Source organism: Schistocerca nitens, chromosome 2 (assembly GCF_023898315.1).
Source record: "Schistocerca nitens isolate TAMUIC-IGC-003100 chromosome 2, iqSchNite1.1, whole genome shotgun sequence".
NCBI lineage: Eukaryota > Metazoa > Arthropoda > Insecta > Orthoptera > Acrididae > Schistocerca > Schistocerca nitens.
In genome coordinates this window covers 453,728,268-453,749,733 of record NC_064615.1, presented here as the reverse complement: position 1 = coordinate 453,749,733, position 21,466 = coordinate 453,728,268, and the positions used below count along the sequence as shown (strand labels likewise).

General features: G+C 42.7%; 1 protein-coding gene across 5 annotated transcripts in view; it reads right to left on the bottom strand.

Moving 5' to 3' along the window:
- The window catches only part of LOC126236331 (ankyrin repeat, PH and SEC7 domain containing protein secG-like), a 166,720-nt gene that overhangs the window by 87,293 nt on the left and 57,961 nt on the right, over positions 1–21,466 (bottom strand). For 3 of the 5 annotated variants that reach the window (XM_049945553.1, XM_049945550.1, XM_049945555.1), the window contains 3 exons: positions 17,725–17,964; positions 17,380–17,643; positions 265–591 (listed from right to left, as the gene is read on the bottom strand). In XM_049945553.1, the coding sequence (XP_049801510.1) occupies positions 265–591; positions 17,380–17,643; positions 17,725–17,964 (831 nt within the window). The remainder of the gene's footprint in view (positions 1–264; positions 592–17,379; positions 17,644–17,724; positions 17,965–21,466) is intronic. The other 2 variants (XM_049945551.1, XM_049945552.1) reach the window with 2 other exon arrangements.

Genomic DNA, 21,466 nt, shown 5'->3' with positions numbered 1-21,466 from the left:
CTCTAAAAATATTGAAAGGAATGGAACTCTTGCAGACACAGACAACTAAAATCTGCACCATTTGATAACAATGGAGTTTCAATAATTCACTAGACTGACATTATGAAAAAACTGCAAATTAATTATGGCCAGAAAAACTGCATGATCAGTGAGCTAGTTAATAGAAATCAATTGTTATGAATATTTTCTGATAACCAAAATATCAATTCAATCCACTAGATTTAACACTCTTTCAAAAGAATACAAATTTAATGACATACTTACCATGAATTTCTTCAATGTTGACTTTAGCACCATGTTCAACTAGGACACGCACAACATGATCACGGCGACGTAACACTGCTAACATCAGCGGTGTGCGATCTGATGCATCAAGTGCATCAACATTTGCTCCATGCTCCAGTAAAACACGTACAAAGTTCGTAAAGCCTCTTGAAGCTGCAATGTGCAATGCTGATGTCCTGTCACTAGTTTTGCGATTAACTTCTGCCCCTGAGTCAAGCAGGTGGACTGCTACAGCACTGTGCCCACGGGAAGCTGCTAGGTGTAAAGGAGTGCGGTTCTCTTTGTCTCCAATATCAACACGACATCCTGGAAATATGTGGTCATAGTAATGAAATTAACACAAATGGATGGTGGTAATTCCTGTTTTTTTTTTTTTTAATGTAACTCATACATTACATTATTACACACATGAAACATGAGTAAGCCAGAATCTACTAAAACAATTCATTCTGATTCTGTAACATATTTGTATCATCTCAAGCTCTCTCTCTCTCTCTCTCTCTCTCTCTCTCTCTCTCTCTCTCTCACCCCCCCCCCCCCCCCCCCCACACACACACCGTCTCTCTCTTCTCAGCGGTCACAGGCCCTGTAGACCACATGCTGCATCACTGATCTGCTTCCACTGCCTTCTATCTCTCGCAACCTCTCTCCACCCTGCGGAAATTCCTAATGCTGCGATGTCCTTCTCTATGTCATCTTTCCACCTTGTACAGGGGCGGCCCAATGGTCTTGTTGCCTGGAGAGTTCCTTCAAATGCTTTCTTGGTGATTCTGTTGTTTTCCATTTGAGCCACATGTCCAGCCCATTGCAGTCTCCTACTTTTTAATTTCTGGATGATAGTGGGCTGCTTTCGAATTTTCCATACACCATTCTCCAACACAGGACCCCAGATTCTCATGAATTTTCTTTCAAAAACATTCAGTTTTTCTCTTTCATTCTTTGTAAGCATCCAGCTTTCTGAACCATACAGTACTATAAGACAAACGATAGTGTTGTATATCTTCATCTTTGTGGTGACTGACAAAGATTTACTTTTGAGTAGGTTGCTTAGTGAGTACAGACATCTTGACCCTGAGGCTATTCTTTCATTTATATCCATTGTCATGATATTTTTACTATTGAAACGTGATCCAAGGTATTTAAACTGGAGAACTTTTCTGAATTTAGAAAGCTGGTCAATTTCAAAATAAGGACTTGGGTTTATGACTTGACCCCCCCCCCTCCCCGCCCCCTCCATATACTGATTCTGTGTGTTCTACAGAATCATCTAAGTTTCAGATCAACCTTTCTTTCTTGCTCTCAGTTCATTTATGGTTGTGGTGAATCTCACTATTCCAGTAATGTTTTGTACGCCTTTTGCTATTCTAATATCAAATTGCCGCAGAAGAAGCTGAGTAGCACCATCACTGTGGTGTAGTGGTTCTGATACTAGACTGTTGCGTGGTGTGCCGTGAGTTCAAAACTCGTCTGAACTGTAAAATTATAATTTCTATATTCAGTTCGAGTACATTGCAGAAGTATCCACAAATGTCAAGAATCATTGTACTGGAATGTTCTGTAACTGTATATATACCGTATGCGTTCTGACCCGAGGCAGTTCGCTCCGTGCTCTTGTTTGTGCAAGTGCTGAACAAACTTTCATTAAGTGAAGTCAGTGTTCGTCATTCATCTAATTACACCTTCTTCTACGTGACATTATTCTGGTGGAGACGCTGGGTATTGGAACTTGTGATAGTGCACATTATCGACGACACAGTGGCTCCCATCAAGCCACGACAGAGCCGCCATTCACATGGTGAGAAATCCAAGTTCGAGCCATATTCAACAGAACGCAATCTATCCGAGACAGAAGAAGAAGAGGACATTATGTTAACAGCAACTCAGCAACTGTGTGCCACCACATGAGACATCCTTTCGGGTGCTCTGATGACGATGGCCAAGATCCAAACAAGTGGCTGAAGGTATATGAGTGTGTAGCCAAATGGGATGACACCTTCTGTTTGGCTAACGTATTTTTCTACTTGGAGGGCACTGCCAAGCAATGTTATGAGAACAACAAGGAGAAGTTCACAAGCTGGGAAGTATTCCAGGCAGAACTGCACAAGTATTTTGGCGATACACAACGACAGAATTGCAAGGCTGAAGATAAATTTAAGTGCAGGACACAGCGCCCAGGAGAAACTACAGCATCCTACATTCAAGACATCTTGGAGCTCTGTAAAATAGTGGACCCTCGAAAGGAGGAGGAGGATAAGGTTGCACATCTCATGAAGGATGTTGCTGAGGACATTTATCAAGTCGTACTCCTGAAGGAGGTTTCGACAGCAGACGACTTCATAAAATGGTGCCAGTATATCAAGACAATGCATCAAAAAAGAATTACATGCAAGAAGTTTGAGCAGCTTCCAAGCATCGTATCGATATCTCTGATGGAGGAAGCAACTGATTTCACAAGTGTTCTTCATCAGATAGTGAGAGAGGAAGTTCAGAAGGCACTTGGATTGCACGGTGAGCAAAAACCCGAGAATCTTCAAGAGGTCATATTGGAGGAAGTGGAACAGACATTGAACCCAATCTCTCATCCTTCATTTCCCTTTAAAACTGTGAAAAAATTGAGTCCCAGGCGAAGTTACCTTCCTATAATGCGCATGCGGAACCTGTTTGGGCATCAAGGAAGACTGACGTCTGGAGGACCCAGGATAAACACTGCGGACGACCGGGACGTGTGGTGCACTATTGTCGATAAGGCAGCAAATATCTGATGACACCCGCGCCTGAAGACAGCAGACCGATCTTAGCTGACACCTACCCTGGGACAACAAGTTGAACAAGAAGATGTGGGTGCAGCACGACGTAGGTCACCATTGCCGCAAGCTAGCCGCTGGAGAGGATGCTCTCCAACACGCCGATCAAGGTCTCCATCACCCTTTAGAAGCTCCAGCTGATCACCTACCCACTGCAACCTGGAAAACTTAAGGGTGCAACCTTCCTTGGAGGTGAGGCCGCCGAAGAGAAAAATCCTCCGCTGTCGATCACTACAAAAATGATAGGAAACTACATCAATATCCTCATGGATGGCTGACCAGCCCAAGCTCTTGTGGACTCTGGAGCATCATTTTCAGTCATTTTGGAGAAGTACCATCACCAGTTGCACAAAACCGTATTTTTCGACAACAAAACATCTCTGATGAAGGTGGCCAATGGGAAATATGTAAAAGCTACAGGAAGATGTGTCATTCATGTGGGTATAAGTGGCCATACACAGCCCTTAGAATTCATCATCTTACACAAGTGTAGTCATGACGTCATTCTCGGATGGGACTTTTTGAAAGCTTCTCAGGCAATTATAGACTGTGGTCGCTCGAAGATTATGCTAAACGAGATGAGATACTGTGGACGGGAAGATGCACATCTGAGTGTGTGGAGACTGTGTGTTGGATGAAGTGACCATTCCTGAAGTCAGCGCAAGAAAGGTAACTGTCATGTGTCATGCCATGCATCAACCCATGGATCTTGTAGTGGAATATAAGAGAAGCATACCACTGAAGAATAACTTGGTTATCCCAGCCTCCGTTGTCTTGTTTAAGAACAGATTCAGTGACCTGTGGACAGTTAACTGTCGCCAAGACCCACAGATCCTTCCAAGCTGCATGTGCATTGCAAATGCCGAGCTGTTAATTGCAGAACAGCTGAATGTCATAGAAATCCCCCATTTCAAGTCTGTAGGTGAAATTAGTGCTACCACTATGAGACAAGATCTTCTAACTCGACTATCACCAGATCTCACTAAGGAACAACTGAACAAGCTACTTGCCATTCCTCAAGAATTCTCTGAATGCTTCAATCCACAGGTGAAGAGCAAATCAGACAAATCGACGGTGAAGCACTGGATTAGCACTGGAGACCATCAACCAATAAGCTAGAGACACTACCATGTGTCAGCAACAGAACGTCAAATAATTCACGACAAGGTAGAGAAAATGATGAAGAATGACATACGGCCTTCGCACAGCCCATCATTGTCATCAGTGGTTCTCGTCAGGACGAAGGATGGCAGTTGGCACTTTTGTGTTTATTACAGGACAAGATAACTAAAAAGGACGTTTACCCTCTTCCATGAATTGACGATACACTAGATTATCTGAAGGGGGCCAAGTTTTTCTCAACCATGGACATGTACTCGGGATGCTAGCAAATCGAAGTAGATGAGGCTGACGGTGAGAAAACTGTACTCATCACCCCTGAGGGCCTCTATGACTTTAAGGTAATGCCGTTTGGTTTGTGTAATGCACCAGTAACTTTTGAACGGATGATGGATAATCTTCTAAAATGCCTGAAGTGGATGATGTGTCTTTGTTATTTAGATGACAGTATAGTGTTCTCAGAGACATCTGATGAACACATAAAAGACTGAGGGCCATTCTTAAGTGTCTTCAATAAGGCAGACTGAAACTGAATCCAAGAAAGTGTCTCTTTGGAGCAAAAGAAATTAAAATACCTGGACACCTTGCATCAAACGAAGGTGTGTGGCCAGATCAAGAAAAGGTGAAATCTATAACGCAATTTCCTATTCCTAAAAGTATTAGAGATATGAGAAGCTTCCTCAGATTATGTTCTTCTTGCCATTGTTTTATCAAAGAATTTTGTTTGAAAGCCAGGCCAGTCCAAGTGTTGTAAAAGCCAATGCTAAATTTATTTGGGGCGGTACTCAAGAAGATTCTTTCGATGTGCTGCGAAAAGCTGTGACGACTGACCCTGTACTTGGTCTGTATGATGAGAAAGCACCTACAGAACTACACACAGATGTCAGTGGGTATGGGATCGGTGCTGCTCTGGTGCAAATTTTGGATGGATAAGAGGAGGTTACAGCCTATGCTTCTAGGACACTTACAAAAGCCGAGAGAAACTACTCAACTACAGAAAGAGAATGTCTTGCTGCGATCTGCGCCATGTGCAAATTTTGCCAGTATCTCTATGGAAGGCCAATCACAGTTGTTACAGACCATCATTCACTTTCCAGAATGAGATTTTCACTCTGCAGCCCGCGAAAGGCAAAGGTCCCAAGTTCGAGTCTCGGTTGGGCACACAGTTTTAATCTGCCAGGAAGTTTCATCATTCACTTTGTTGGCTGACAGGTCTTAAGGATCCAACAGGATGACTCCCCAGGTGATCACTAAGTCTGCAACAGTATGACATTACCATAGTGAAGAAAAGTGGAAGAAACCACAAAGATGCCGACTGTCTCTCAAGAAACCCTGTGCAAGATCATCAACACTTTGATGCAGATAGTGACTGTCTCGCTGCACTCCAGGATCTCTCTGCTGAGCATAAGAAGGACGCCAAGATATTTCAAATTATGCTTGCCTTAAATCAGTCAGAGGATGTGAAAGAACAATTTAAGATAGTTAATGGATTACTTTGCAAGAAAAACTTTGATTCGTTTGGAAAGAGGCGACTACCAGTGATTCCTAAATACATGAGCTTAGATGTTCTCTAGAAATTCCATGACACACCTGAGGCCAGAAATTTAGGATTTATTAAGACATACAATAGAATCCGCAAGAGATTTTTCTGGCCAGGTTTATTTAGGAGTGTTCGTCACTATGTGTTGCACTGTTGAGAGTGCCAGAGGAGAAAGGCAGTTCCTCAGAAACCACCCGGCCGACTCATACCAATTCTACCAGCCAAAACGCCTTTCCAGTGTGTTGGGATTGACCTCCTTGGACGATTTCCAACATATGCTAGTGGCAATAGATGGATTATTGTCTGCACTGATTATGTGACACGCTATGCCATTACAAATGCTGTGAAAACAGCTGAAGCATTCGAGGTAGCCAAATTCATCATAGAAGACATTGTCTTACAACACGGTGCCCCAAGGTCATTAATTACAGATCAAAGGAAAGTTTTTCAATTGAATCTTGTGACAGAGATAAACCGTCGGTGCAACATTACTGATTACATGATGACTGCCTACCATCTGCAAACTAACGGGCTTACTGAACGCCTTAATAAGACCTTGGTTGACATGCTATCAATGTTCATGAATGTTGAGCAGAGAAACTGCGATGAGGTGCTACCTTTCATGACATTTGCCTACAACACCACCAAACAAGACACCACATGATTTACACCATTTTTCCTGGTGTATGGGCGTGAGGTGACAACAATGATGGACACTGTGTTTTGGTTACATCCTGATGACGTGGACAATGACTACATTGGCCAGGTGTTAACCAGAGCTGAGGAAGCTCACCAATTACCTTGACTCCCTACACTGCAGGCTCAAGAAAATGATCACTGAAGGTATGACGTGAGCCACTGCCCTGTTGTCTACCAGTCTGGTGACCTCGTCTGGATCTTCACTTCTGTTCAGAAGATTGGTCTCTCTGAGAAGGTCAGGCGCTACTTTGGACCTTATAAGGTTATAAGACAGTTGTCTGACATTACTTATGAAGTTGAAGATTTCGAACCCTGGCACAAGACGACAAAAGATCAGAGATATGGTCCACGTCCTTCGAATGAAGCCCTATAAGGATCCTGCAACCCAGTGTAAATTCGAAGCTCCAGCGACAGGCAACGAATGGAAAGGTGATGAAGAGCATAGCGGCAAAGGAAGTTCTAAGAAGATCACCGTCAGTGCGAACTTCAGTCATTGGGAGTCAGAGTATGCAGGACCGATGACTCGTTCCTGGACTAGGAGGACGCAACACCGAGACACTGTTCTCTTAAGGAGGGAGCAATGTCAGAAGAAGCTGAGTAGCACAGTCACTGTGTTGTAGTGGTTATGATATTAGACTCTTGCATGGAGGGTTGTGAGCTCAAAATTCATCTCAACTGTAAAATTTTAATTTCTATATTCGGTTTGAGCACATTCTAGAAGTATCCACAAATCTCAAGAATCATTGTACTGGTATGTTCTGTAACTGTATATATACTGTATATGTTCTGGCCGGAGGCAGTTCGCTCTGCGCTCTTGTACGTGCAAGTGCTGAATAAACATTCATTAAGTGAAGTTAGTGTTCATCATTCATCTAATTACACCTAAGTGACAATATTAATCACAGTTCAGCAATTGTAGCGCAATGTTCAATTATCTTTCAAAAGTTTTATTGTTGCCATAATTTACTAAGTATTTATTTAAAACTAACACAAATCTGACTTAACTTTCATATTAGGAGCTTCATTAAAACCAATCCCCCCCCCCCACACACACAAACTAATTGTAATACAAAATAAGAACTCACACAAAACACTCAACACGATCATTCTCTCTCACTCATATTCATGCACCAAACTACATGGAAAGTAAGATCCTTAATATCAACCATATAATTTTTATTTTATTAGAGGTTCAGTTGACTCCCAATAACAACAGGGTTGCTAACATATGGAATGAGTTAACCTTTTAAAAGAGAATTACAATATATACATAAAAACCAATTATCGTATGTATGAAAGATCAATATTTGTGAATGGCTTGACTGATTTCTTTTCGGTGAGTTCGTAATTTTCAAGGCAAAGTTTTTATGAAAGACAATTTTTGGAAAATCCACTGAAAAAGTCAGAAATTTGGATGGTATATTTTTTTGAAAATCTAAATGAAAGAAATGTTATGGTCGGTTTGACAGTTCTGCTATCACACGTTTTCATAACATAAAAAATTCAACATCACATGCTGATATTTTGCAAAGAAGAATACAACTGAAAGTGATATTTCAGTGTGTTATCATTGGTGATCATATCTTTGGTGCATTGATAGCAAAGACTGAAATGATGTCAGTTTATGGTAATCGGTATGTTGCAAACATTTAATTGATTTCAGTTCGTGTTTATTTCTTTGGAAAAAAATGGCACCATTGGGGCAATGAAATATTGAGTGGCATATGGGCAACACAGGCCAACTACACGATAGCTAAGTCCACGAGACTGACAAAAGCATAGACAGCGCTTGAAGGAAAATCAAATTCTGTCAAGTCCATCAAATATGTTTGCAAGTACGTCACAAAAGGATGCAATGTGGCTGGGTTTTGTATTGCAGCTACTGATGCCAATGATGAAGTTTTGCAATATTAGATGTAAATTTATGTCAGCAGCAATGAGGAAGTTTGGAGAATCTTTTCGTTCTCCATACACGGACATTATCACACTGTGGTCCATTTAACTGTGCATCTGGAGGAGGAACAATGAGTTTACTCCACAGCAGCACATGCAGTCAGAGACCTGAATGACGACCAGTGACAATGCTGACAAGCATCCATTTGCAGTAACACTGCTTTATTTGGAGATGCCAAGACATTTCACATGGGATGCAACACCAAAAGAATTCAAATGATGCAAACATGGGAAGCCTGTTCCTGGACACATGAATGTATATTCAACTGATGTGCTGGAGCGCATTTACACAAAATGGTTCAAATGGCTCTGAGCACTATGGGACTTAACATCTGAGGTCATCAGTCCCCTAGAACTTAGAACTACTTAAACCTAACTAACCTAAGGACATCACACACATCTATGCCCAAGGCAGGATTTGGACCTGCGACCGTTGCAGTCGCGCGTTTCCAGACTGAAGCACCTAGAACCACTCGGCCACATCGGCCGGCCCTCATTTACACAGTTCATCCAAGTACTGACAAATGTTTTTACCCATGTTTGTCATTGGTTAATTTTTGTGGACCAACTTCATTTGAATTTTTATGAACTGTCAATGGTGAGTTGCACACAGTAACTTGGAAGCCTGTCAGTTTTTTCATTTGCTCGAGGACAACATTCATTGGGATTATATACTCACTGATGCTGTTATTTCGTCTGCTGTGCATCAAATTCAAGAACTTTTTGCCATCAACAATTCAATGTGTTTTCCATAGAATCCACTTTATTTGTGGACTAAGCACAAAGACAATATGGCCGAAGACATTCCGCATCAAGTGCACACAACAACAGTGAATCCCAAGCTTGAATTCTGCAAAGAGATCTCCAATGACATGTTGATTTCTCTAGAGGATCTGTGCCTGATGCTGTCTGGCAAGATGCTGCATGAATTAACAATGCTAGTGCCGAACTGCCCCATGCAAAATGCATTCAATCTAGAAACTGAACGAGAATGACAATATGACTGAGATGCTTTAAGCCAGTCAGTATGAAGATAGGTCCTACTTTTGAATCAGCAGCAGAAAAATCCATATGACAGGCTGATGCAGCAGCCAATGACAGATAAAAAGGAATTTTCTTCCTCGATGTACCTGGTGGAACTGACAAAACATTCCTAATTTCACAGATTTTAGCTTTGATATGTGCACAAAGTCAAATATCACAGGCTGTAGCGTCATCTGGGATCAATGACACATTGTTGGGAGGAGGACGAATAGCTCATTCTGCGTTCAAACTACCATGAATTTGCAAATAACATATGAAACAACAGGCAACATTGCCAAAAATTCAGCAATGGCAAAATTACTACAGAATGGCAAAATAGTAATTTGGGATGACTGTACTACAACACACAAATGAGCACTGGGGCACTTAATCGAACATTGAGAGATCTGTGAAATAATCTGGACCTCTCTGGAGGTACAATGATTCTGCTGGTTGGCAATTTTCACCAAAGGCTGACAGTCATCTGAATTTCAACAGCTTCTGATGAAATAAACACTTGTTTGAAGTCAATGACTGTGTGTTAATAATGGATATGAGGGTTGTGTTACAACATTATGAATGGTAGGAAGTGTTTTCCAGCAATTATTAGACAATGGAAATGGAAAATTCTGGCTGAAGCTTCCACTGGCCTCATTTAGCTTCCACTGGCCTCACTTCATTTCCACCTATTTTTTGTCAATTCACAACTTTGAAAGAAGAACTGATCATGAAATTGTTCCTGAATATTGCTGCAAATTACAAAAACCATGTTTGATTGAGTGAACAAGCAATTTTGGCATTGAAAAAAAGGATGTAGACCATTAGAACATAGAAGTTCAAAGTCAAATTTCTGGCCAATTATATTCATTTAATTTGATCAATTCCATTACTGATCCAGATGAAGTCATCAACAATCCAACTGAATACCTAAATTCATTGAATTTGCAAGGAATGCCACTGCACAATTTTCTGCTCAAGGTCAGCTCAGTCATAATCATGTTACACAATCTGAACCAACCAAAGCTGTGCAATGGAACAAGACTTGCTGTTAAGAAGCTGAACAACATAACTGAAGAAATAATAATCCTGGCAAAGTTCAAAGATGAGGGCATTCTGATTCCAAGGATATCACTAATTCCAAATGACTTGCTGCTTCAATTTAAGCATGTTCAGTTTCGTGTTTGCCTTGGATTTGTAATGATGATTAATAAATTGTAAGTTCAATCATTGAAAATGTGTGGAATAAACCTTGAATTGCTGTGTTTTTCACATGAACAGTTATACGTAGTGTGCTCAAGAGTCAGTAAACCACTAGTGCTATTCTCTCTGGACAGAAAGATGAAAACTATTGTTCATCAGTAAGCATTGCAATGAACGCATTAAGAACACCAAGAAATTATCGTCAAAACAACGAATTTCGATTTATCTCATGTCAATAACTTCATGATCTTACTGAAATTGTTTTGTTTCAATTCATGCAAATTCAAGGAGAGATGGATAAAGGGAGGAGGGTGGAGGAGAAGAGCAATAGAGAGAGGGAGAAGGAGATTAGGATGAATATTCAATTCCCATCAATTGCGAAGCAATGCAGGCTTTGCTAGTAATAAATTGAAATAAAACAATGAGAGATTTTTAATTTCATCCATGTGAAATGTGTGGTCTTAAGTTTTTCCTGTCAATCAACTGTCTGTGTCATTCTTGGTAGTCTATATGTGTGCAGTCATTGATGAAACAATATTTCAATAGCGTGCCTTGCTGTCATCTTCAGGTGATACCTGCAGAATGAGTGTCCTTGTTACAACATCTCCCCACAAATACCTAAGACTCCTTTCAAACCAGCTGACTATTCACAAATAAAGGTCCCTTTCATCACTCAACACTTCTCATAACAAGAGCAGCTACACCATGTTCTCTGTGAGGTCTTCAAAAACTTCTTCTCTTGCCTTGAAATGGGAAATGTTCTTAGCACAAACTTCTCATTCCTCCTGTAATGGCATTCCACTATCAACCCAACTTATGCAAAATCCCAAAACCCTATGCTTCTCATTCTCCAAATATATCCCATGAGTCATGACCTGCAAAATACCAAGGTGTAAGATCTGGTACCGAGTGCCACAGGTTTCGAATCTGCACCAGACGGCATGGACCTCGATTACCACTACAAGTCTCTGCAGCCGTTGCGCCATAAGCCGTGGCTGTGCGTGCTCCTGGCCCGTGTATAATGTGAGGGCGCCACTGTGGACCACATGGTCCCAGCGGCCAATAGCGACATTCCAGTCGCAACATTTTGGCGATGAGGTAAACGGTGGTAGTTGTTAGCATGGAGGCCAAGTTGGTCTGCCTTCTGGAGCAACAGCAGCAGCTCCAGTTAGACATCTTACAGCAGTTGCTAAAGGACGAAGTTGCTGCAAGCGATGCACTACCACAACAGCTTCCGAGTCCTCGGGTGTCCGATGCTTTCCCACATCCACTGCCGTTCCCCTCATTTAATGAGGCTAAAGAAGACTGGGAAGCATATGTACATTGGCTGAAACAACATTTCACGGCTTTTCAAGTCACAGATGACTCGTTGCAGCGGTCGTTGTTTTTGTCTTTGGCCTCTCCAGACACGTTCTTTCTTCTCCGCAAGTTGGCACCATTGTCCGATCCTGTAGCTCTCTCGTTTCAGGAGATATACCTTTTGCTGACAAAGTATTATTCACAAAGCTACCATTTGGTCACCTCTCGGCTGGAGTTCCACTAGTACCATTAACAGCCTGGTCAATTGTATCATTGCTGGGTCATGGACTTGCAGGGTCTCAGCTGTCAATGAGATTTTACGTGCACCAATCAGCAGCGTAAGGCTTTCGTATGCGGACTCCCTGATCCGGGATTTGGTGGTTCAGCTGGCTCCTGATCCCGAGGTCCGCACTGCGGCGTTGAAGCTCAATAACCCCTTCTTGGAAGAGATTCTCCATATTGCCCCCTCATTTGAGGTTGCTCAGGCAGCTAACGAGTGTCTCTTGGCGCGGCCGCAAGTGGCAGTGATCGATGCGTCTCGGCGGGTTCTGCCCTTGCGACATCGACATGGCCCAGCCACTAGAGACCAGTGCCGTCGGGACTCCTCTTTGTACAACGTTTCTATAGCATCAGCACCTCCAGTTGCTCCTCGTCGCTGGTCACGCGGCTCTCTTCCATCTTGCCCACAGTGCTTTACTGCACCTTCTCGAGCTGATTGTCCCCACCGCTGGAAAATGTGCATACTGTGTGACAAGGAGGGCCACATATGATCAGTTTGTTGTAGTCACTCCCAGTCCTGCCCCTCCTGGGCCTTAAGATACTGTACATGCTCTGGAATTGGTTGTCCCACTGGATGACCCATGAGCATGGAAGCTTTTCCTCATGCTCCGCCTTTTCACTGAGGATGGCAGTTTTCTGTTTGACACTGGGGCCACCATCTCCCTGATTAATATGGCAACATATGCCTGACTGGGCTCTCCTGAGTTGTCACATCCTTCTCGGCATTTGGTTGCCTATGCCACGGTTCCGTTCCCCTTCATGGGCAGTTCGTTGTCCATGCGATGTACAAACATGTTCTCCGGTTCCTTATCCTATTTGTCGTCGACCATCCATCAGCTTCGAATATTTTTGGTCTGGATGCGTTTCAGCTGTTTGGCTTTTCAATTTCTGATGAAGCTAGGTCGTTTCCATGGCTGTTTCTTTTCAGTACTTGGACGATCTGTGCTCAGCTTTCGCGTTGTTGTTTGCAGCGGATCTTGGATGTGCTTTGGATTTTCAGGCGCACATCACACTTTGGCCGGATGTGTAGCCTCACTTTTTCCGAGCCCGATCCCTTCCCGTGGCCTCACGGCCAGCAGTCAAGCGGGAACTTGACCGGCTCCAGGCTGCTGGGGTTCTGGAGCCTGTGACATACAGTGCCTGGGCGACACCATTGGTGGTCACATGGAAACCCAGTGGGTCATTTCAGCTGTTTGGGGACTTTGGTGCTACTATCAATGCTCAGTCCCTCGTAGACACTTAGCCTGTTCCCTGACAGGAAGATCTTCTCACCAAGCTTGCCGGGGGAGAGTACTTTTCAAAGATCGACCTGGCTGAGGCATACCACCAGTTACCCTTTGATACTGATTCCCAGAACATCTTGGTTATCAACATGCCTTTCGGATTATACAAGTCAATCGTCTTTCATTTGGTGTCTCTTCAGCACCGACCATTTTCCAGCAGTTCCTGAAGCAGCTTACGCAGCCTATCCCTGCCTGTGTGAATTATCTGGATGACATCTTGGTCACTGGGCATTTCCGCCAGGAACATTTGCAATACCTCAGCACCTTATTTCATGCTCTGCAATCTGCAGGTTTACGCTGTTGGCTGGCCAAGTGCTACTTTTATCAACCAGAAGTGGAATACTTAGGCCACTGGCTTAGCACAATGACATTTGCCCTTTGGGTCATAATGTCGCGGCCTTTGAGGCCCTTCCTCGTCCCAAGGACTTATCTGAACTCCAGGTGTTTTTTGGTTAAGGTTACTTATTACTTACAGTTCTTACCCCAGGCTGCCTCCATTGCTCAACCCCTCAATCACATGCGTTGCAAAGTGGTACCTTTTGATTGGACTCCTGCCTGTGACCAGGGTTTTCTCTGTTTAAAGGCAATGCTGAAGTCCGCCCCTTGCCTTACTCCCTTCTCTCCGGACCGTCCCTTGGTTTGGCGCCTGATGCGTTGGCATACGGCATTGGGGCCATCCTTGTGCATCGGAATGTCGATGGCTCAGAACAGCTCGTCGCTTATGCATCTAAGACACTGACCCAGGCACAATGGAACTACTCCCAGATTGAAAAGGAGGCCATGGCGATAGTGTTCATCGTCGCAGAATTTCACACCTATCTCTTTGGGGTAAAGTTCACCCTCCTGACAGACCATAAACCCTTAGTTACACTTTTCAGAGCCCACTCCCACCTTCCCGAGCGGATGGCTCAATGTCTCCAGTGCTGGGCATTATTTTTACGGAATTACGCTTACACCATCCGGTATAACCCACTGCCCACCATGCTAACATAGATGCTTTGTCATGTCTCCCAGCAGGTCCCAATCCTGCGTTTGACCAACAGGAGGTCCTCTACTTTCACCTTGATTCCGCCCGCCGTGATGTGCTGGATGGTCTGCCTCTTATGTCTGCTTACATTGCCACGGCTACGTGCCGAGACCCTATCTTGCAGCAGGTTCTACGCTACATGGTCCATGGGTGGCCCTCCTATATTACTTGTCAGATGTGGACTGACTTCAGCCCCTGGCACCAACTGTCCCACAGGTTCTCCATGGTCAATGATGTCCTTGTGTTGGCCATGGAGTTGGTTGCCCATTGAGTAGTCATTCCTCCGGATTTGCGGCATCAAGTGCTCAGTATGTTACACTGTGGGCACTAGGATATGTCCTGCATGAAGGTTTTGGCTCACCTGCATGTGTATTGGTCTGGCATTGATAGCGATATTGACCGCCTGGTCCACGGGTGCACTGTGTGTGCGCGTCACCAGGCAAGCCCCCCTCAGTCATTTGTAACCTGGCCTACGCCTTGTAGGACCTGGGATTGCATCCATCTCGATTTTGCAGGCCCGTTTTTGGAGTCCATATGGTTACTTATCGTTGATGCTTACTCCAAATACCCATATGTCATCCACATGATGTCCACCACCATGGAGGTCACACTCATGGCCCTGGCCCAGGTTCTCACCATTGAGGGCCTGCCTCGCACATTGGTCTCCGATAATGCCCCCCAATTCACGGCATCCTCCTTCCACGACTTCTGTCAGGCCAGCCGCATCAAACATGACCGTAGCCCGCCTTTCCACCCTTCCTCTAATGGCACGGCGGAGAGGCTTGTCTGCACATTTAAACAACAGTTGACAGAGGCAGTTGAAATGCCATCATAACCAGCTCTGCCCACTTACCCCCGCAGGACTCCCACCGCCACCTCCTCCTCCGCTACCTCCTTCGGGTACAGACGTGGTCCTCGAGTCACCGCCACTGCCCCATTTGTTGCCTCCCTGCAAGCCTGCCGCCGGCCCTCCCCACCCCCAGGTGGATCTGTGGCTCCCTCTGCCACCCTGGCCTCTGGGTTGGCCGTCATGGACACCTCGAACATCCCTTCTTCCCTGCCAATGGCAGTTGACGAGCCCAGGTCTTCTCCCATCTGCCAACCACGGCACCGTCTGGGGCATTTCCACCCCTACTCGCAAGTTTCAGGGAGGAGGGATCTGGTACTGAGCGCCACGGGTTTTGAATCTGCGCCAGACGGCATGGACCTTGATTACCACTAGAGATCTCTGCAGCCATCGCACTGTAAGCCGTGACTGCACTCGCTCCTGGCCCCAGTATAATGTGAGGGTGCCACTGAGGAGCACGTGGTCCCAGTGGCCAATAGCGATGTAACCTATCATGTATTTAAGTGCCTGCATCTCACTCAGTGAGGCAGTCTGATATTTGTGCGAGTCTCTTGATATCTCGCTTATAGATATCATGTTTACTTTGCTCCAAGTGGACGTTGTTGATTTTGTGAGGTTTTCGCTCGTGACCCTGTTGCTTCTTGTGTGTTGCTGTTCTTGGTGTCCTGCTCAGTCGTCTGTTGTTATGTGTGTCCATCCTCTCCTGTTCGTCCATCTTTTTGGTTCGCGGGCTGCACCCATTTGGTCCCGCTGCACTTTCATTCACGGCCGCCCCACGACTGGAATGGTCGCAGTTACAACATAAGACCTGTCCCAAAAAATTATGCATCACCTCCTCTTCCATCCCCGTTATAGAATTACACATGGATATTAGCACAAATAAACTATCCACTTAGATTAAAGCAACCACAAAACTGTGGTCAAAGGCCAACTTGAGCACATAATTGCAAAGAATGCTGTGCAACATAATGTAATTGACTTCAATGGCTGATGCCATTTGGGATCTCCACCGTAACTCCTGCTTTCCTGAACAATGCAGATGGAAAATCCCCCAGCAACATATCCTTCATACCCATAGCCTCACGGGCTCTATATCCACTCATGCCAGTCCTCTTCATGCCACTCCCTTCCTCTCCTATCCTATCCTCTCCGGGTCACATTTCACCTCTGTCCTTGACAGCAGCCTCTCACTCCTCACAGGTTTTCTACTCTACCATAGTTCATTCAATAGAACATTTTCTTAACGATATAGGCCTACCTCCTCCCTGTCTCTAGATTCCAGTACTCAGATTTTTTCTTCCATCTGATAAATACTGAGCTATTCTCATTAATGTATTAAATCACTTAAATCAGTTTAATCAAAGACAGAGTATAATGCAAATATAAATTAAAACCAAGCTTGCAAACTGGCAGCCCAAATTCATTAAGAAAATGTATCATTTTGTACACTACTTGGAATGTTCCATATAGCATTAAGATATCAGGGAAATGATACTTTCATTATTAAAATAAATAAATGGCACAGATTTCTCACTCATATAGATGGAAATGATAAGAGTATCTATGATTGCCTTGAATACAAAAAGAAAAAAATTTTTGCCCTAATTCTATCTGAAAGTTTTAATGCATAACTTTTATCAATGTTGGCAGAACATCCCTGTCCTTGTTTTGGTCTGAAGAAAGTAAAACTCTATAGTCCAAAAACTTTCCCTGAGTCTGGAATTTAAGTAACAGGCATAGCTCATTAAAAGCATTAAGAACTGAATAGCAGTCTCTAGTTTCCAAATATGAGATGTGACAAACAAAGATAGAGAGTAATTAGAATAAAAAGAAAGTTTTTTCATGATGAAAGAGTTTTTTTCTGAATGTAATTCTATCAGTTTTTTTACAATAATAAGTATCAATTAATGAAAGAAGTGCCGCCATGCCCTGAAATATTTTTTTATTTGGTTTAACTAGATGGATAAATTCATTTAAACTGTAACATAAATCAATTACAAAGTATTACAATGACCTCATACCAGCAGCAGTAAGTAGTAAAACAGCATCTTCATGACCTTGCTCTGCAGCATAGTGCAGAGCACAGCGACTGTAGTAATCCTGGTGATTTACATCACAACTATGTGGTATGTCATACATTGTGCTAGTTCTGTCAAGTATACCAGCATACCACATGTAAAGTCTACTCCAATGTTCCTCATCTTTATCAGGAGGCCCTGGAGGAGTTGCTGACATCTCTGGATCCCATTCTAGTGCATCCATGCCTTCAGGAGTGCGAACCTCTGCTGAAGGAAATGCAGATGAGGATGAGGATGAGGCAGTAGAAGCTGATGATGGATCATCACCATGAACCATTACAAAATAACCTTGATTACTGGTGCTAGTTTGTGCAGCAGCTGTATGATTCTGATTTGCTGGTGTCCCACCCAATTCTGGATCACGTTTCCACTTCTTTGCACGACGTTTTCTATTATCACGCTCTCGGCTGTAAATAGCTGGTGCATTACTGAAATCTAGTAGTTTCTGGAGCACTGCTGTATTACCGAGCTCTGCAGCCAGCCCCAGAGATGTTCGTCCTTGTCCACAGATTACATTCATGTTTGCACCTGGAACCACATTAGCTTTTTAGAGCAAGATAAAGACAATAACAGTAAATATATGATTAGATCACAGCAGCAGGATTTTACCTTTATATACATATTTCTGACAAGGACTTCTTATTACTACATTTCTTACACAAAATTTTACATAGGACAAATGTCAACAAATGATATACTAACAGTGAAATGATCTGTTCCAGGAAGGTAGTATTAAAGTCATAACTAAACTTTTTTAAGAAGTGCATTATGTTATAAATATCTGTAATGGTATATTTTATTATAGACTATCAATTTTGGTGTAGGATCAGACCGCCATTGGGTCCAAACACCACCTCAGCAATGCATATGCGTAGTTTGAATAACAAATGGTTCAAATGGCTCTGAGCACTATGGGACTTAACTGCTGAGGTCATCAGTCCCCTAGAACTTAGAACTACTTAAACCTAACTAACCTAAGGACATCACACACATCCACACCCGAGGCAGGATTCTAACCTGCGACCGTAGCAGTCACGCGGTTCCGGACTGAGCGCCTAGAACCGCTCGGCCACCGCGGCCAGCAGTTTGAATAACAGTTATCGTATGTACATCGTTCCATCCTCAGTTGGACATAATGTATATATACACCTAATATCAATTAGGGAACAATGTACATCTAATAACTGTTATCACTGTTATTCCAATTATGCAAACACATAGCTGAGATGGTTTTTGAGCCTGATAATAAAGTTGTACAAAATCACCTCCATAAAAGTCATATTTTTCATTCCTATGCATTTAAATATTAAATCAAAGCACAACATTCAACAGTTCTCTCTTATAAGTTTCTTGAGTGGTTCCTCAGCACTGATATCAAGACAGTGACACACACACAATCACTACTACTACTACTACTACTACTACCGCCACTACTACTGTACCACCACCACCACCACCACCACCACCACCACCACTATTACTACTCCTCCAGTCTTTGTATAGGTCCAAAATTTTCAAGAACAAATCTTACATTCGAACTGGTTGCCTCAACCACATTGGTGGTCTACTGTACATGATTTAGAGCCTCATAAGAACGTTAAATGTAGATGAGTGTGTTTGGTATTTCTCATACGTGTTTGTTTTATAATGTTGGAGTAGTGGAAGCACTATAATATAGTCTTGGTGGGAATGTGATTGGGGCAAAGCAGAACACAAGACCACATGGAATAAACAACTGTGCAGCTGTCAATATCAGCATCAGCAGGTTGTCACACTTAATAACTTGATTGTTAAAGGCTGAGAGGAATGCTGTTCATTTAATTGAGAAATGGTTCCAAATGAAATTAACTTAGGGCTTATGGTGGTGTTTGAGCTTGAGAGATCTGCAGTTTAGTTTTGGCTTGAGAGTAAATCTTTCAGAAATAGTAGTGGGTAGTTGAGAGTTGTTTGGAGTCTGAAAATGTAACTTTCATTTTCCATATTTTTCCATAGTTCAAAGTTTAGTCCATATTTTACGATTAAAACTGCATAAATCCATATTTTCAACACTACATTACATAAAATCGATCTTTTTAAAGCATATCAGCATTAAAAAATTCATTAAATGACACTTCAAAGTGCGATTCCTAGCCTACAAATGGGCGCTCCGAAAACACAAATCACACCATCTGAAGCAGCCAAGTCTTTCAGATAGTCTGCTAGCCTGTTAGGGTTGATTCCCAGGAATTGTGAGAATAGGGAAAGAAGTAAAATATTGTGAACTATTGAAATTATGTTTTCCGAGTGGTGGGAAGGGGGTAGCACTTTTTGACATGTTGTCCACTGCTGTCAACATACCCTTCCCTAAGGGTCATCTCCTGTAGTAAAAATGTCTCATCTAAGTTACAAGATATCAGGAAAGTACATTTTTAAACACACTATTATCAAATGTGGTACTTGTTTGTAGTAATGAATGTGATACAAATACAGGCAGATAGAATGCAGTTTCTTTCTATGACAAACACTGTCAGCACTATCAGCATCCGTGAAATTTACCAGTCGAAACTAGGGTGCAAGGGCTCATTAAGAAGTTGACCGACTGATGGTACCTTATACGCTGTCTATGTCGTAGATATGTTACACAATTTCTATTTGTCCACATTCTCTATTTTGTCATTCAATTGTCTTTCGCGAGGAATGCAAAATAGGTAAGCTTTACAATCAAGCAGGCTAGTTCATGCGAGCGATGTGAACAATAAGGCTGCAGCATTAAACGTTTCCTCACTGTTACACTCGAATGTTCAACGTGCAATGTCTGATGTGCACCTTCACAAGTAGTACACTGGCTGAATGTAGAACTTCACATCATGTCATTCACTGCTGGTAATGACGAAGTGTTCCGCTATGCGTCATTGTGTTACTTACGCATCTATTTTCTTTCAAGTACAAAAGTTGTATACTGCAGTCTGTGTGCATGTGGCTGTTTTATATACACACAAAAATGTCGAAGGATAAGCAACCATTGTGTTTCAAAGTACAAAAATATATTGAAGATTTCCCAAGCCAGTCTTTGAGTACAGATGGTAAAGTACTGTTTTGTAACGCTTGTGAAAAATGCTTGTCAACTGAGCAATGGTTAATATCACAGCAGATATCTGCCACAAAACATGTGGTAAATATTACAAGGAAGAACAAATTCAAACAACTTTTTTTTCTGCTGTAACAGCCAGTGGCTCCCAAAGTTCGATCTTCTCGAAAGATTTGTGTTATGCCATGATTTGTGCAGATGTACCTTTATGGAAATGAAATAACCCAGTGTTTAAAAACTTCTTAGAGGAGTAGTCAGGCAATCTTGGTCCTGACGGACCTACACTTAGCAAAAACTGTCAGCAGCATTTACAGGGATTGTTTGGTGTCGATTCGAGACATAAATCAGGGTGGTTCTATACGAGTCGCGATTGATTTAATGTTGCGACTCAGGTCTCGAGATTTAATTTTGTTCTCTCTGGAACTAAACAACTTACCACGGAACCATCTGACTGAGCCTATACAGCTGACTCACCCACTGTGAATCAAAAGTTACAAGTGGCTTCCACTGTGGTCTTTAGTTTGCAGAATATCCCAGTATTAGTCAAATCCCCGAACTCACTCTGTAGCCTAATCTGTTAAAACTCAAAGTCTAAGTATTGGTGGTTGTTAGTGGTTTATTTTTAATTATTTTAATTATTATTCTGATATTTAGTCCACTTGTCGCGGAGTTGTTAGCCCATGTGACATTATCGTCATATGACCACAGTGTAACACAACAGTCACAACACTCCGTCTCTTATTTGTTACCCTCAGCCATAATGGCGTCCCAACCGGCCAGCAAACGACACTTCTGAATATGATATTGGATGAGTGCAGATACTAACGTTTATATTGATTCGTAAAATAGTTTACAAAATAGTGTATGTAGTGCCATAAAAATAAACAATAAGTAAAAAATGACACTACATTTGTCATTATTTAGTTTCCTAAGGACCCTAAGATGTACGAAACAGTACATTAA